A 15,997-nucleotide genomic window follows, 5' to 3' on the forward strand; every position below is an offset into this window, starting at 1 on the left:
GAGAAAGTAAGTGCACCTTTCCTGCTTGTGCCAGAGGTTCACTAACTAACCAGGAGTTCAGGCAGTTTGCAGCTCAGGAGCAAAGAGGAGCGAAACACAACGTCAGGATGGGAAGAGCTCAGCAATGACTGGTCCGACCGTCCGACCGTCCATCCGTCCATCCGTCCGTCCGTCCCATACTCAGTTATATGTGGTTTATTTTAGGCTTTTAAAACGATTTATAATATCTAAGAGTTTTGTAACTCAAAAATGGCACATTTTTGCTTAATTGTCAGAGAAGCTGAACACAATACAAATTCTCTTTATCTTCCTGGATACGTTTCTGAAGATGTGGCAGAATGTGTTTCTTTTGTACAGCTATTCAGAAAACTAATAAAATTCTAAAAACATTTATGTAAATGTTGCCTTCATGTAATAACTTATGCAGGTTTAAAGTTTAATGTGACCGCAGCTCACTGAATAAACCAGTGTCCAGCCAGCAGCAGGTTTTATTTAATGTGAAGGTGTAAGATCAGTGAGATCTTCATGGAATCACCTCCGGCTCCTTGTTTTCCATCTCGCTGCTGTTAAGGTATGAAATCTTTGAGCCAAATCCCCATTTTGGAGCCATAAAGCTACATCTGCTGCTGGTTTACTCCATTGATGTCCTGTCTGAATCAATTCCCGCTGCATGTCTGTTGGCGGACTTATTCAGAAGCTGCTGCATGATGTTCTCTTGTTGTGTGCATTAAAAAGCCAAATCCTTGTGGAGATGACAGAGGGTGTAATCGCTGGCTATGTGATTCAACAATAAGGCCCTTAGAAGCCATTCAGAGTGGGGCCTGTCCTTGACCCTTAAGGAGCTTGTAATGTGGGCTTTTTTCCCCCACTCTTTGTATTTACAGGCATAAACGGGGAGGGGCGCCGGAGGTGGAGGGGGGACCGACCGCTGAGCGGGGGCTTTTGGCCCTCCATGCCACTGGCAGCATCAGGGGGAGCCTCTCACACACACACACACACACACACACACACACACACACACACACACACACACACACACACACACACACACACACACATGGGTGTCCTGCATGGCCAGAGTTGCGTAGTAACTAGTTACATTTACTCAGTTACAGTTTATTTGAGTAACATTTTGAAAATGTACTTTTTACTTTTAATTGAGTAATTTAATTATGAAGTATCGATACTTAAGTACCATTTCTGGATATTTGACTCGCTGTGAGCGCCTTCACCAAGCGAAGAGCAAGATTGTTTTAACCGAAAAAATCACCAGACTCCCTAATTTGAATAATTTACATGAATTATTTTTATTCTGGTCTTTAAATGACCAAAATTTCCACATAACTTTAAATTTTGGTCCATCTGAAGAGGGAATTTCTGAATATTAAATGATAATTTTGATCAATAACTCAATGCAGAGGAAAACAGACTGTCTTCAAATCCACAGAAATACAAACTGCTGCAAAACATCTTTCCTGCAAACAGTCATAACTGAATGAAGGATTTGAGTTGATATGAGTTACAACAACATTCAATCTTAATATAGTTGCTTTGAATTGAATTCCCACAAGTCTGAACCGGAAGTGATCCGCGCCACTGAGCCGCCATGTTGGTAGGCAGGGCAGTGATGCTTGTGGGCGAGTATCAGTGACGATCAGGTCGTATGAATGCAACCTAAACGTTGAGAATCAGGTCGCATTGGAAAAGATCGAATATGTATCGGATTATGATAACATGACCAAGCAGAGTGGGTCGCATTTGAAAAATATGCGATCTGTGTTGTTCAGACTGTCTTGAAAAGATCAGATAGAGGTCACATGTCGGATTAGAGGTCACATGTCGGATTTGGGTCACTTCAGGCTGCAGTGTGAATGCAGCTTTAGTTGGGTACATTTTTGGTTACTTTACCCACTCTTGCTCATTTCATTTTGGAGGAAAGGATGAAGGCTTGTGGTGAGACAATTGAGGGGATGGAGAGAGAAAAGAAGTCCGTCCTCCTCCTCCCGCTTCCAGCAGCTCCAGCAGGGGGCCGATCTTAAAGGCTTCTCTGACTCTCTGCGGGGAGGACAGGGTGTGGTAGGGGGGCAGGGAGGCTCAATCTGCGGCCCCGCTGGTCAGCACTGGGAGCTCCACGTTGCTGGGCTATCCATGACAACCAGAGCGAGAGATGGGAGAGGGAAAGTCAGGGAACATGGAAAAGCTCAGCTGCGGTCAGAGAGCGCTCGGTTGGAGCAGAGAGACGAGAACAAAGCACCCAGTGATTTTCATTTCTCCCTCTTTGTTTGCTTTATATTGTCCACAGACGTGTCCCCTCTTTGCTTTACTGGGAATAAAGGAGCTTCAAAGGAGACGCAGCCACACACAACCATGTAGACATAAATGCACACACATGTGTGGCTAATTGAATTATGTGTGTACAGTGAGTCAGATGCTTTCTGTTTGCCATGAAAGCAGCTCTCCGAAGGGGCGCAGCACTCCTAAAGGCCAGCGGAGGACGCAGAGAGGCGCATTTTAAGGAAAATGTCACCAGATTTTAAACCTAGGAGTAACGTCCCCTTTGCACAAAGGCGTGTCTGCGCTCACTGGCAGATTGTAAATCAGCGTGGTCCAGAGAAAGAAGAGAACATGAAGGTTAAAAGAATGTAAAATCAACTTTCTTTGAGTTTAATTAATGTTATCATATTATCTCATCAAAAACATATTAAAACTTTTGTCTTGATTCTTTCATGCATATTTGAGCAACTCTTTAATCTCCATGGCAAGAGGAGGAAGAAGGCTGCAAAATGCCTGGTTTGACTTTGCTCCACCTTCAAGGTGTAGCTCCTCCTTGGAGTTACAGTTTCCATCTCTGCTCCTTCAGCCATATTCACAACGCAGAGTAATGACGAAAAGCCATAATAATTAAAAAGGTTACACCTGCAGCAATTAGCAAACACGTGGTGGAACTGTGCACCTGCTGAGCTCACAGTAGGAGCCGCTTCTCAGTGAAACGCTGGTAAAAATGTTGTTTAATGGTAAATAGAGGAGCAATGGTGTGATGACTTCCTGATGGCATGAATCTTTTTCTGCCATATTTTTGACTTTTGGAGCTCAGAAATTTCTAGGTTATGCAAGTAAATGTAACTAATTACTGCCCAACTCTGGCCAAAAAGAAAAATGGTTTTGACACCCCTGTTCTGTTGAGTCCAAAGGTGGAACAGAGGACCCAAAAGTTGTTCTCAAGTAAGAGTAGCAGGCCAAGAAATGACTCAAGAGTAAAACAGTATTTTTAGTAAAAGATCTACTCAAGTACTGAGTAATAGATCAAGTTATCATTCATTTAATATTTAAAATTGCATAAAAAATATAAAGTGGAGATTTTGGTATTTTGATAATAATTCATAAAAGTAAAAAAAAAAAAAAAAAAAAAAAAAACAGGCAAAAGGAAATGCTTCTAATCAATTTCTTCCAATAAAAATGTATAAAACTTTAACAAAAACTGCATGTGTGCGTCTGTGTTGGGTGAATTTTTGGTGCTTGTTTTTCATTAATTGAGTAGAGAATCCAGAACTTTGAATCAAATTAGAGGAATACTTCAAAATAAAATGACTCAAGTAAAAATAATTATAGTATGGTAAAAACACTCCTAAAAGTAATTTTTTAAAAAGTTACTCAGGTAAATGTAACTAGTTACTATCGAACTGTGGCCAAAAATGAAAGTGAGTTTCACACCTGCTCTGTTGAGTCCAGCTTGCAGTTGCGCCATTTGGCCACAGCTCGCCGCTGTTGCATAACTCTCCTCCCCTTCCTCCCCTCTCTCCCTCCCTCTGCCCATCTTCCCTCTCTCTCTCTCTCTTTCGCTCTCTCTCTCTCCCTCTCTCTCTCCTGCCTCTCTGCCTCAGCCAACCCGGGCTGTGCCGAGCTGCTCCCTGCGGGATCAGAGCGCTCCCCCGCCGGGACCCTTCTCTCACATCCCCCTGCTGGGACGCGGCTACATTTCCAGCCAAGCACTGCCTGCCTTGGCTTTATTATGTGTGTCTGCGCCGCAGCCCCGCCAGCAGAGGCAGGCAGAGGAGGAGGAGGGAGGCTGGTAGCCAGAGTCAGGACAAAGAAAAAGCAGGGAGACAGAGGCTAGCGCAGGGTTAGACCGCTCCAAACATCAGCCTGCCGTTTATTAGGAAATATTAACAAACAGAACGGCTTGTAAAAGCAGCTTTTCCCTCGGGGTGGAGAGGCAGGGGGAAGGAGCGCACTGTCCATGCCACCAGATCCACAACACCTACAGTAGAAATAACGGACGGTTCTGCCCGGTTCGGCTCCTGGAGGGGTTGAGGGGAGAAAACCAGAACAGCCTGAAACAGTGACACTAAACTAAAGAAGCTGGGAGGAAGAGGAGAGGAGGAAGAAGGCGCTTCAATCGATAGAAAATATTAGAAAAAAAAATACCCGAAAAAACAAAACCAACAGTCCGTACGAGGTGCTGGCTGTCACTTCTCTCTATCGCAGCGCGTGGAGGTCCTGTCCAGGTGTTGGTTGGTGTTTTCTTTTTTTTTTTCTTTTTTTTGCACGCGCGCGTGGGTGGCAGCTCGCGCACAGGTCCGTCCGCGAGCGCTGGAAGAGGTCGGAGAAAGCGGAACGCGTGCGGCAGCAGCGGCGCGGCAGCAGCGGCGCGGCGAACAGAAGCAACAAAATCAAGGTTGTCGGAGTCGCGGCGAGCGAGGAAGTTGTGTCCGCTTCTCCCACTAAACGCAGCAGCAGCGGAAGCTGACTGTCTCCCGTTCCCGGCGCGTTGTGGCCGGACTGACGGCGGTGACCGAAGCTGCCGCATTGCAACAGGCGAAGAAGCAGCGAAGAGGTGGTGGAGGTGAAGAAGAAGAGGGAGGAAGAGGAAAGGACAGCCCGGCTGCTCCGCCGCCTGCATGGGAAGCTGAAACCAGGAGCGGAACGAGAGCAGTTCGAGAAAATCCAGGTTTCAGAGCGCAAAGCGGAGATGTCCAGACGGAAACAGGCCAAGCCGCGCTCAGTTAAAGGTGAGAAAAGTGCTGGTTTGGGAGCGGAACCGGAGTTTGTGCCGCTGCAGCGTTGACTCTTAATTTAATTGAAGTTGATTTTCCCCCAAAGGGCTGTAAGCAGGCGGTGTGAAGCTCTGCAGCTGCTGGGCTGAAAACCTGAAGTTTACCGAGTCAGAAAATAAAAGAAGAAGCGAGTCCTGTCCGCGTTTCCCCACTGAGTGGAAATGGCTTTTAATTAGCTGACACGGGTGGATCATTGTTCTGACGGCGTGGGCTGCTTTATTATTATTATTATTATTTTTACACCAACTTGTTGTGGTACACTGAATAATCCAAATTAGAGTAGAAATCCCAATTTTTAATTTACTCTTAAAATGAACTATTGTAACGAGGCTATTAGAATATGGAAAAGCGCATATTTAATGGCTTTAAGGTTTTCAAAATAAGTTTCATTTGCTGCTAAACGAGGCGTAAGTTTTTCCGCCATCGTCATGAAGTGGCGTTCATTGCAGTGCATGCCTGAGTGGGCATCACGCAGGGGCGGGGTGGAGGGGGGGCATGTGGTGTCCTTGGCCTCCCCGTTTCCTTTATGGGACCCAGATGGGCAGCGGGACTGTCCGACCATGTGGTCACCAACCCACCTCCCCCTTTTCCTCTGTTTCCTAAAGCCAGCCACTCTTTTCCTTTGCTTTTTTTCCTCCTGTGTCGGCAAAGCCTTCCTGGTATTAATTATAGATCAGGATTGTTGGATATATTTAGGGGATGTTTGGTGGTTTTTAGCCTTTGCTTTGAGGCGGGGCGCTTTTCATTCAGTCCACATTAGAGGGGAGGCTGCATGTGCTGTGCAGGAATCCCTGACAGAACGTGTTAATGCGCTCCCTTGGGGATGGGTTTGTGGTTTTTATGTCTTTTACTGCGGCTTGCATGTGCAGGAAAACAGTTTAAAACTGTTGCTTTTTAACTCTGGTAGGGAGGAAGATGTGATCGGCGGTGACAGCTCTCGCTTTCCACAGCCGCCTCAGGAATCCTGGGCAAACTCTGGTTCATTTTGTGCTGATTCCTGCAGCATGGATCTGCTTCTGGTTTTAAAATCGTCCACATCCTTCAACAGTAGCTGCATTTCCATCGACTATATAGTTGCACGACTTGGATTTGCAAAAATAAATTTGCTTAAGTTTAAAAAACTCAAGTTTTTTGATAAAAAATGCTTTTGTACTGATGTATTAGTTTATTTCGCAAAAATGATGAAGAAGACGACAGCAAGTGTTGGGAGGATGATGGCTGAATGACTTATCATGTGAACAAACTTATTCACATGTGATTTTAATTGTATTCCTTATTTAATGACAACAACACAATTGCCAAATTGTGTTCTCTATTCTACACTAGCAGAATATCAACAAAGTCTGTAATGTCTTACAGCGAGTGTTTCTGTATTTTAGTATTTTAACTGTGTGCACCGATTGCACCTTCTAAAAAGCCTGAACTGCTGATTCCGATTTTAGCCGATGCAGATTTTTTGGGGAGTCTGAAATGTCCTGGCGCGTGTCGGTCAGTCGAATGCCTGTTTGCTGAGGTGGATAAGATTGCCTTCAAATTAAGTTTTGGCCAATCACAGATCTCTCAAACAGTGAAATCAGGGTGGATTCATTGAAACTTTATGTACAGGTGGACTGATTTCCAATAAAGATTAAACAAAAATAACTTGTGTAAAATAACAGGATCACTCAAAACGAAATTAAATAATGTCACGTTTAGAGCTGGAGAACATGAGAATCTACAATCCTGTTTTTCTCTCTGATCAGAATGTGAGAGATGGGATGAAGATGGTTGTTGCATCCCGTCCGGATCAGTGGATTTGTGTGTGTGTGTGTGTGTGTGTGTGTGTGTGTGTGTGTGTGTGTGTGTGTGTGTGTGTGTGTGTGTGTGTGTGTGTGTGTGTGAGCGTGTTTGCGCTCATGTTTTTGGAAGTGGGATCTCGTCGTTGAGGCCGGCAGGTCTCAGCAGCCTGGATAACCGGAGCTTAGCTTCAGTGAAGCAGCCGAGCGGAGCGAAGCGAGGCAAAGCCGATGCAGACGACCATCACACACACACACACACACAAACACACACACACACACACACACACACACACACACACACACACACACACACACACACACACACACACACACACACACATTCTCTCTCTCTCTCTTTTTCTGTCTGTTTTTCTCTCTATCTGTGTGTTTTCTGCAAATACAGCCCTTGTTGTCTTGCCTTTAAGCACCATGTGTTGTGTGTACTCCTGCGTGTGTTTGCTATCTCCCGTCTGCACCTTGCCCCTCTGACAGCTTGGCACGACCTGGCGTTGGGGCATTGAAGGGGGCATGGGGAAGAGAGATGGAGGGGTAGGAAGGGATGAGGGGTAAAAGGCAGGAGGGGTGCAGCAGGTGAGGTGGGCATCACCCAGGGATTATCTGTGTTTTCATGTTCTTCTGTCTTTCACCTGCTCACCCGACTCTGACCGGCTTAGCATCAGCAGCAGAATCCCAACTCGGCCGACTCTGCTGCTGCTGCTGCAGGTCCGCACCGGATCACAGCGACCCGATCAGAAACGGATTATTCACTCACCAGTCTGAGGTTAGATAGCAGAAATCTCGTCAGGTGTCTTTTATCCTTCATTAAAGCTGCAAAGAAGAGCTGTCTGGATAGACCTAAATGAGATTCATCTCACCAAACTCCTCTTTCCAAAGTGCTTCTCTATATAATATCAAATAATACAATTTGCCTTGGGTTGTTTATGCATTAAGTGAAACATTTTACGTTATAAATAGCTTGCAAATAGTGAATCAAAAGCGACGTGATAATACACACATTTATAATTGTTGAATTTTACACTTGTCACTCTTTCTTGTTTTTATTTTGACTTGAAATATAAAAGTAAAGACTCAGAAACTGGAATCGACCAATTTTCCCCTTCATTGTTAGATTAAATACTAAAACCTTTAAATGTATTTTCCCCCTATTCATTCAATGCAGCATTGTTTCTGATCTTGTCAGCTGACAGCAGGTACTTTGTTGCACTTTTGAGCTTGATAAATACAAAATTATTAAAAATGTTTGCAACATGTTTTGATGAATAAAAGTTTTTGAAAAATCTTTATTTCATTCTTTAATTTCAGAATGTGTCGTAATTGGTCAAAATCAGAATCAGGTGATCAGGACTCAAATTGGAGATTGAGATTGGCCAAAAAATGGCTGATCAGTGCATTTCTAATCCTAATCAATGTGTTTTAGTGAAATGGGAGGATGAATGCAAAGAACTGATGAAGTGAGCTTTCTTCTCTGCTCATTAAGTGCATAAAAGCTGGTAACTTTCTCCATTTTCAGATGTTAAATGCATCAACCAGCAGCATGCACTTTGATCCAATTTGTTTATTTTAATATGGATTGAGGCTAAAGTTTGAAGAATAAATGAAGATAATCTTAAATCGACCACCTCAGTTAAAGCTCAGTAAGGAAGCTTTAACATTTGGATGTGATGAAAAACTGATGTTGGCTCCTGAAAAGTCTGTTTGGTGCAATGAAGGACAGTAAATGTTCATACAACTGATCTAATTTGATATGGCTTGCAACATGTTGTTAATAATGTTAATAATCTGATTCATTTTGTATCAAAGTAGACCTTTAGGATTGTAAAAATAGATATTATGATTTAATGTTGTGCAGGCCTGACTTTGGTATATTCTTTCCCATCAGATGAATTAGTTTCTTGCTCTTTGATCACCGTTTTGGTTCGTATTTTATCCATATTTTTAGGAAGAAAGTTAAATTGGTTCCGTTTCTGTAAAGAAGAGGTTGAAGTGTTGGATCTGGTCAGCACTCAAAATTTAAGATGTTACTCTGAATCTTCGGGTGCTTATCTTCTGAAATTACATTAATTTTTGTTTTTCTGTTTGCTTTCTATGCAACATATTGCTTATGTTTTTTTTCTATAGCTGACCAGATTGTTTTTCTCTCTGCAAAAAATTGAGACAAAGAATTTTATTTGATAAGTGTGTGGAGCCCTAGCAATGGAAATGATGAGGCATATTTACTTGTACAATATGGGGTTTTCTTTGATTCATCAGTCCATCCTCCTCCCACATGGTTGTTGGTCTTTTTCACAGAGTTTTGGCGTGAAGAAATGCAGTCAGAGGTTTGGAAACGTCCTGATGAGCAGCGGTGCTCAGGTTCGTTTGACGGATTTGGTGGAACGGTCGAGCCTCTGCAGCGATTAGACCCTGTTAGCAGGGACGGGACCTGACTAATTGCTGTCTGTTAATTGAACATGGACTAATGGTGCGATGATGGAGCTCCTGGGTTAAAAAGAAAGCAGGGATGAGCCTGAGGAAGAAATGAAAGCAAGCTCCGCTTCCCTCTTATCTAAATATTATTTCAGTGGATTAATCCGTTTTTAATGTGTGTCTTTAGTGAAGCGAGGAAGGCAGAAATCTCATTCTGCGTCTGCTATCTCTCTCTCTCTCTCCCTCTCAGCCCTCAGCCCCTGGAGTCTCTCATGCATTATGTAGTGATGATTATTACTTAATTACACATTAATAAATCCGCTTCATTTGCAGGACATTAAACGGGAGCTGAGCACATGTGACAGGGAGATGGAGGAGAGTGGGAAGAGCGGAGCGGGCCGCTCACTTTTCAGCTGCTCTTTGCTTTGTTTTCCACTGTTTGTTTGGAGCCAGACGATTTCTGTGGTGGTTGGATTTGCTGCTGGAGGGATCTGGGATAATGACATCACTCCGTCTCCTCCTTCCTACTTCTCCTGCTCGCTGCTCTTTCTGCTCCATGCTTACATGCAAACAGGGTCAGGGTTTCACCCATTAGTGTAAACGTGGATTCTCATCAGTTACATCATCAGGATCCTTTTGTCTTTCACTTTGTTTGCTTTGTATTTTAAAGGAGAATGAAGTTTTGGACAGAATAGTCAGTAGTTAGGAAAAAGTCTAAATGTTCACATTTACAGATCAATACTGGCTCACGTCAGAGTTTGGGTTTTATTTCATTGACTTTTTGTTTGTCTTATTCAGTTAGATTTAGTGTGTTTACTAGTTTCAGCTTAGTTACAGTTGTAGTTTTAAAAGTTTTATACTTTTGTTAGTTCTTTCCCACAGAAGTCAGAAAGGTCAAAGTATTGTATTGATCAGGTAATGGATATTGAACAGAAGATACTGTTTTCAAATGGTTTCAATTATTGCTGAACAACCAACCGACTGGTGTTTTCTTCCAACTTTTATCGTTGCCATTTTGTTAGTTTAAGTGCCACCAGGAGGAGAGTGGAGTACAGACGACTTATGTAAACAGCTTGTGAGGGGAAGAGATAAATAGGTTCATAAACTCAAAACCAAAGGACATTATATCTATAATTAAAACATGCTTTAGTTTTATAAACACACAATGCAGTTCTCGTCCTAATTAAATACTGATTTCAGTTAAAGAAAATGTTTTTTTAATTTCAGTTCTTATTTTGTTTTGACTGTAATAACCCTGGGTTAGGTCTTCACAATACAAACATACAAGTATGTTTTGTTTTTCTAAATGCATCCCAGGTTTCCACAGAGTCTGAACTTTTCACCCTCCAGTTCCTTCTTCACAATCAGATCAATAGATCAGTTTATTGGTCATTTTTCCATCGACATACAGAGATAAGTTCTCTGTTAGTCAGACAGCTGCAGCTACTCTGCAGCGTTGAACCGAAAGCCACTTTGTGTTGATCGGCCCTGAAGTGAATCAGATAAATAGAATCTGTGAACTTTAAGGAAGTGGACAAACTCATCCTACACATCCTTCTTAGGAAAAAAGTTACGTAATCTGTCTACGTCGGAGACGATCGAAGAGTTTATTGTTTCTTTATTTATTAAAAAATACATCGGCTGTTTTACCATCCTGGATTTGCTTTTGGTCTTTTAGGAATTTGGACAAAAAAATCTAACTCAGAGCCTGAGAGAGTCATCAGTGTTCTGTTCGTGCTTGATAAGAACCAGACGTTGTGCTTCTTCTTAGATGCTTTTATTAAAGTCGCTCTGGCTCGTTTGCTCATACAAGTTGCACACCGGTGTCTCACTAATGACTGACTCCTTCTGTTGTCCTATTCTTGACATTTATGCAATCACCTATGTTCGCGACTGCCATCTAGTGGACATAAACAATTCATTCAATCATCACATCCTCCTTTCTTTAAAGTTAGAATGTTACATGAATACTCTTTAAAATTAAACAACCATTGTATGAGACAGATAGCACATAATATCACATAGCTATAGTAAAATTCACTTAAATATCATACTTAGTACTCATTAAAAACATGAATTACAAAATACATACATTTCAACTTTTTTTCTGTTTTTTCTTTTTCCCCTTTTTTTTTTTTTTTTTTTTTTTTTTTTACATCATCAGTCTATCAGGTTTCTTTACCACTCTGGTAGATCTTCTTAACACAGGTGGTGTATTGTCCTTAATACTGTCCATGTCACAATGCGTTTCAGTTGTAGGAGTAATCTGAGAGTCCTTAGAATCTTCACTCGACTCATCAACATGTTCAAATGGAGTTTTCAACAAACTGCGACGATTTCGTCTCAGAATTTGTCCATCTTCAGTTTTCACTTCAAATGAACGTGGAGCTACTTCCTGCAGAGTAGTTGCTTTCGTTTTCCATCCCTCATCATCCTGAATCCTTACTGGGTCCTGGTATGACAGTGGGGGTAGAAGCTTTGCTGATCTGTCATAATATGACTTTTGTTTTACTTTCTGCTTTCGTAACTTGTACTCCAACTTTGACGATTCTTTGCTCTTTGTCTTTTATTGTCATAACTTGGCAAAGTTGTACGAATCTTTCGATTCATCAAAAGTTCAGCAGGTGAATAACCACATTGCAATGGTGATGATCTATAGCTTAATAAAGCTAAATACGGGTCAGAGTTACTATCTGCAGCTTTCTTCAGAAGTTGCTTAAGAATATGAACTCCTTTCTCCGCTTTTCCATTTGATTGTGCATAATGTGGACTTGATGTTATATGCTTAAAATCATATTGTTCTGCAAACCTTTGCCATTCTCTGCTATTAAAACATGGTCCATTATCACTCACTACAACATGTGGAATGCCATGCCTTGCAAAGATTGATTTAGCATGTGTTATGATACAATTTGATGACATATTAGCCAACAGAGCCATCTCAGGATAGTTTGAATAGTAATCAATGATCACTAAATAGTCTTTTCCTTTAAGATGAAATAAATCCATTCCAACTTTTAGCCATGGTGATGTTGGAATGTCAGATATGATCATCGGTTCTTTGCTCTGTTTGTTTCTAAATGTCTGACATGTTTCACATTTACTTATCAGCACCTCAATGTCCTTATTTAGTCCAGGCCAGAAAACAGATTCTCTAGCTCTTCTTTTACATTTCTCAATGCCAAGGTGACCCTCATGAATCCGCTGTAGAATTTCCTGTCTTAACTCTTGTGGAATCACTATTCTGTTGTTTTTCAGTAACAGTCCATTCACAACACTTAGATCAGCTTTAACATTGAAAAACTGTGAACATGAGCCTATTGGCCATCCTTCATCCATATTCTGTATGACCAACTGTAACTCTGTATCCTTAGCTGTTGCATCAACTATTTGCTGTAACTTTCTATCTGATACAGGCAACACATTGGACACCAAATTCACATGACATTGAATATCCTCTTCAGTTGAACTCACACTATCATGTGCAGGGGCTCTAGACAGAGCATCAGCAAGAATCAGATGTTTTCCTGGAGTGTAGATCAGTGTAAATTCATACCTCTGCATCTTCATCATAAGCCTCTGAATCCTGGGTGACATCTCATTCAGATGTTTTTTAATGATGGCAACCAATGGTCGGTGATCTGTTTCAACTACAAAAGATGGTAGACCATATACATAGTTATGAAACCGTTCTAGCCCATAAGCCAGCCCCAAGCATTCTTTTTCTATCTGAGCATATCTGCATTCAGCTTTTGTCATGGCTCTGGATGCATAAGCTACTGGCTTCCATTTGTCATTCTCAGCTTGAAGAAGAACTGCTCCAAGTCCATCTTTTGAGGCATCTGTCGACAGTTTTAATTTTTTAGTAGGGTCATAGAAGGTAAGCACTGGTTCTGAAGTCAGATATTTTTTCAGTTCCTTCCACTCTTGTTCATGAACTTCTGTCCACTGGAATTGACTGTCATTGTACAAGAGTCTGCGAATGTTAGTCATCCTTGCACTCAAATTGGGAATGAATTTTCCTATAAAATTAATCATGCCCATGATGCGCAGAACACCCGTTTTGTCAGCAGGCGGTGGCATCTTTAAAATGGCTTGTATTTTATCTTCATCTGGTTGAACACCTCGTCCAGATAGTTTGTCTCCCAGAAACATAATTTCTTTGACACAAAACTCACATTTATTTTTATTGAGCTTCAGTCCATTTTTCCGTATGCGCTCCATGACACGTCTCAATCTGTCATTGTGTTCTTGAACAGTTGATCCCCAAATGATGATGTCATCAATGTAGACTCTTACTCCATTCAAGCCTTCTATGATCCTCTCCATTGCTCTATGAAATATTTCTGGTGCAGATTTTATTCCAAAAGGAAGTCTTAGAAAACAGTATCTTCCAAAAGGTGTGTTAAAAGTACAATACTTGGTACTGCTTTCATCCAACTTTACTTGCCAGAATCCTTGTGATGCATCCAACTTGGTGAAATAACTTGCTCCGGACATTTCACTGATTATTTCCTCTCGAGTGGGTATTTGATAATGTTCTCTTCTGATGTTCTCATTTAGATCTTTTGGATCCATGTATATTCTTAATTCTCCATTTTTCTTCTTTGTAATCACGATGGAATTAACCCAATCTGTGGGCTCTTCCACTTTCTGAATGACTCCCAACCTGATCATTCGATCCAACTCATTTTTCAACCCGTCTCGCAGTGGCGCTGGAATGCGACGTGCAGCATGAACAACAGGCTGCGCGCCCTCTCTTAACTGAATCTTTATATGTGCAGGGTACAGAACCTAATCCTCGAAAGACATCCTCATAATCCCGAAGCATTGCATCAATCGGGTTATTAGATTCATTAAATTCAGTGTTTATGTGGTAGACTCTTTTCACCAGTCCAAGTTCTTCACAAGATTTATCACCTAAAAGTGATTCTCGATCCTCTTTTACAACAGAGAAGAACACAAGATGTTTTGTTCCTTTAACTGTTACATTCAGCTGACATGTTCCAATGCATTCAATTGATTGTCCATTATAGTCTCTTAGACCTGACTTGACTTCTTTTATGTGAGGTTTACTTGCATTTCTTTTATATCAGATATGCTTATGAGATTCGCCTTCGCACCTGTGTCCAATCTGAACTTAATTGTGGTTCCGTTTACTAACAAAGGAATTGTCCATTTATCATCTCTGTCAACACATTGCACTTTTTCTGACTCATTTTCACAATTCACAACACCGACAAAGAATGTGTCACTTAGATCAGTTTCATCTACTAAGTTTACACAATTCCTCTTCTTTTCTTCTTTCCTCTTCTTAAAGCATTGCTTTGCAAAATGATTCTGTCCACGGCAATTTAAACACTGCTTACCATAAGCAGGACACTGTCTCACTTATGCCTTGATCCACAGCGCTTACAGTTGATAATGGCTTCCTCTTGCAGCTTCCTGGTTTGTGCATGTCGTTTCTTGTGGCAGGACACCGCTCCCACTGCTGCTGCTCCATCACTGAACTGTGAAGTAGTTCCTGTTGAAAGTTCAGAAAATGTCCTCACTTGCTGCAGAGACAGTTCGCTTGCCCGACACATCTTTACAGCTGTTTCCAGGGTCAGCTCCAGTTCTCTCAGCAGTCTCTCTCTGAGCTTCCCGTCACGTACACCAAAGACGATCTGATCTCTGATCATCGAGTCCTTCAGCAGGCCAAAATTGCATGACTGCGCTTTTACTTTCAGATCGGTCAGAAAGTTATCGAAGGGTTCATGCGGAGTCTGCATCCGGGAACGAAACACGTATCTCTCGTAGCATTCATTCTTCTTCGGTGAACAGTGAGCATCAAATTTACTCAGCACAACGTCCAACTTTTCTTTGTCTTCAGGTTCATCAAACACAAATGTGTTGTAGACTTCCAAAGCCTGCACTCCCGCTATGGTCAGCAACATCGCTACCTTTCTTGGCTCCGGCTTCGTCTCCAAACCCATTGCGGCGACATACAGTTGAAAGCGTTGTTTGAAAGCACGCCAGTTTTCATCCACGTTTCCCGTCAGCTTTAAGCTCTCCGGTGGTTTCAGCTCCATGGTCGGCTTTTCAATTCACCCCTTCAGTTTACTTCTGACACCATGTTCTGTTCGTGCTTGATAAGAACCAGACGTTGTGCTTCTTCTTAGATGCTTTTATTAAAGTCGCTCTGGCTCGTTTGCTCATACAAGTTGCACACCGGTGTCTCACTAATGACTGACTCCTTCTGTTGTCCTATTCTTGACATTTATGCAATCACCTATGTTCGCGACTGCCATCTAGTGGGACATAAACAATTCATTCAATCATCACAATCAGCTCATTGTCCAAACAATAGAATGCTAAATTTAGGTTGGCTAAGCTAAATCTATGGGATGCTAACTATAGTTAAGGTTGGGTAGCTAAATCAAGACCTGGACTGTTACGCTCAACTTTTACCATCTAATAAAAGTTTGACTCAACTGAAATTAATGGTTGTTAGTTTGTCAAGTAAAAATTTGGTTGACCATCAGTTTAAAGTTTTCCCTTTCCTCCCTTTCCTGTTTTATGTTTGTGCATCTCTGGAGTTCAGGAATGTTTTTCAAAGACCGACGAATGGAGGGAAAGGAAACTTTATCAACCCTCAGGGAAATTGTCATCTCTGTCTCCCATACATAAAACACTGAAAACTTTTTAAAAATGTGAAAACGTTAGCCCCTCTGAGTCTTGAATGACTTGTAGGTCAGA

At 41.8% G+C, this 15,997-nt stretch overlaps 1 protein-coding gene across 2 annotated transcripts in view; it reads left to right on the forward strand.

Annotated features, from left to right (window-relative positions):
* The first annotated feature begins 3,903 nt into the window (after positions 1–3,903).
* The window catches only part of znf423 (zinc finger protein 423), a 162,745-nt gene continuing 150,651 nt past the window's right edge, over positions 3,904–15,997 (forward strand). For both annotated transcript variants that reach the window (XM_055036623.1, XM_055036709.1), the window contains exon 1: positions 3,904–5,009. In XM_055036623.1, the coding sequence (XP_054892598.1) occupies positions 4,970–5,009 (40 nt within the window). In that variant the 5' untranslated portion in view covers positions 3,904–4,969. The remainder of the gene's footprint in view (positions 5,010–15,997) is intronic.

The sequence above is a fragment of the Poeciliopsis prolifica genome, unplaced genomic scaffold (genome assembly GCF_027474105.1).
Source record: "Poeciliopsis prolifica strain line A6 unplaced genomic scaffold, Auburn_PproV2 SCAFFOLD001, whole genome shotgun sequence".
Taxonomy (NCBI): Eukaryota; Metazoa; Chordata; class Actinopteri; order Cyprinodontiformes; family Poeciliidae; genus Poeciliopsis; species Poeciliopsis prolifica.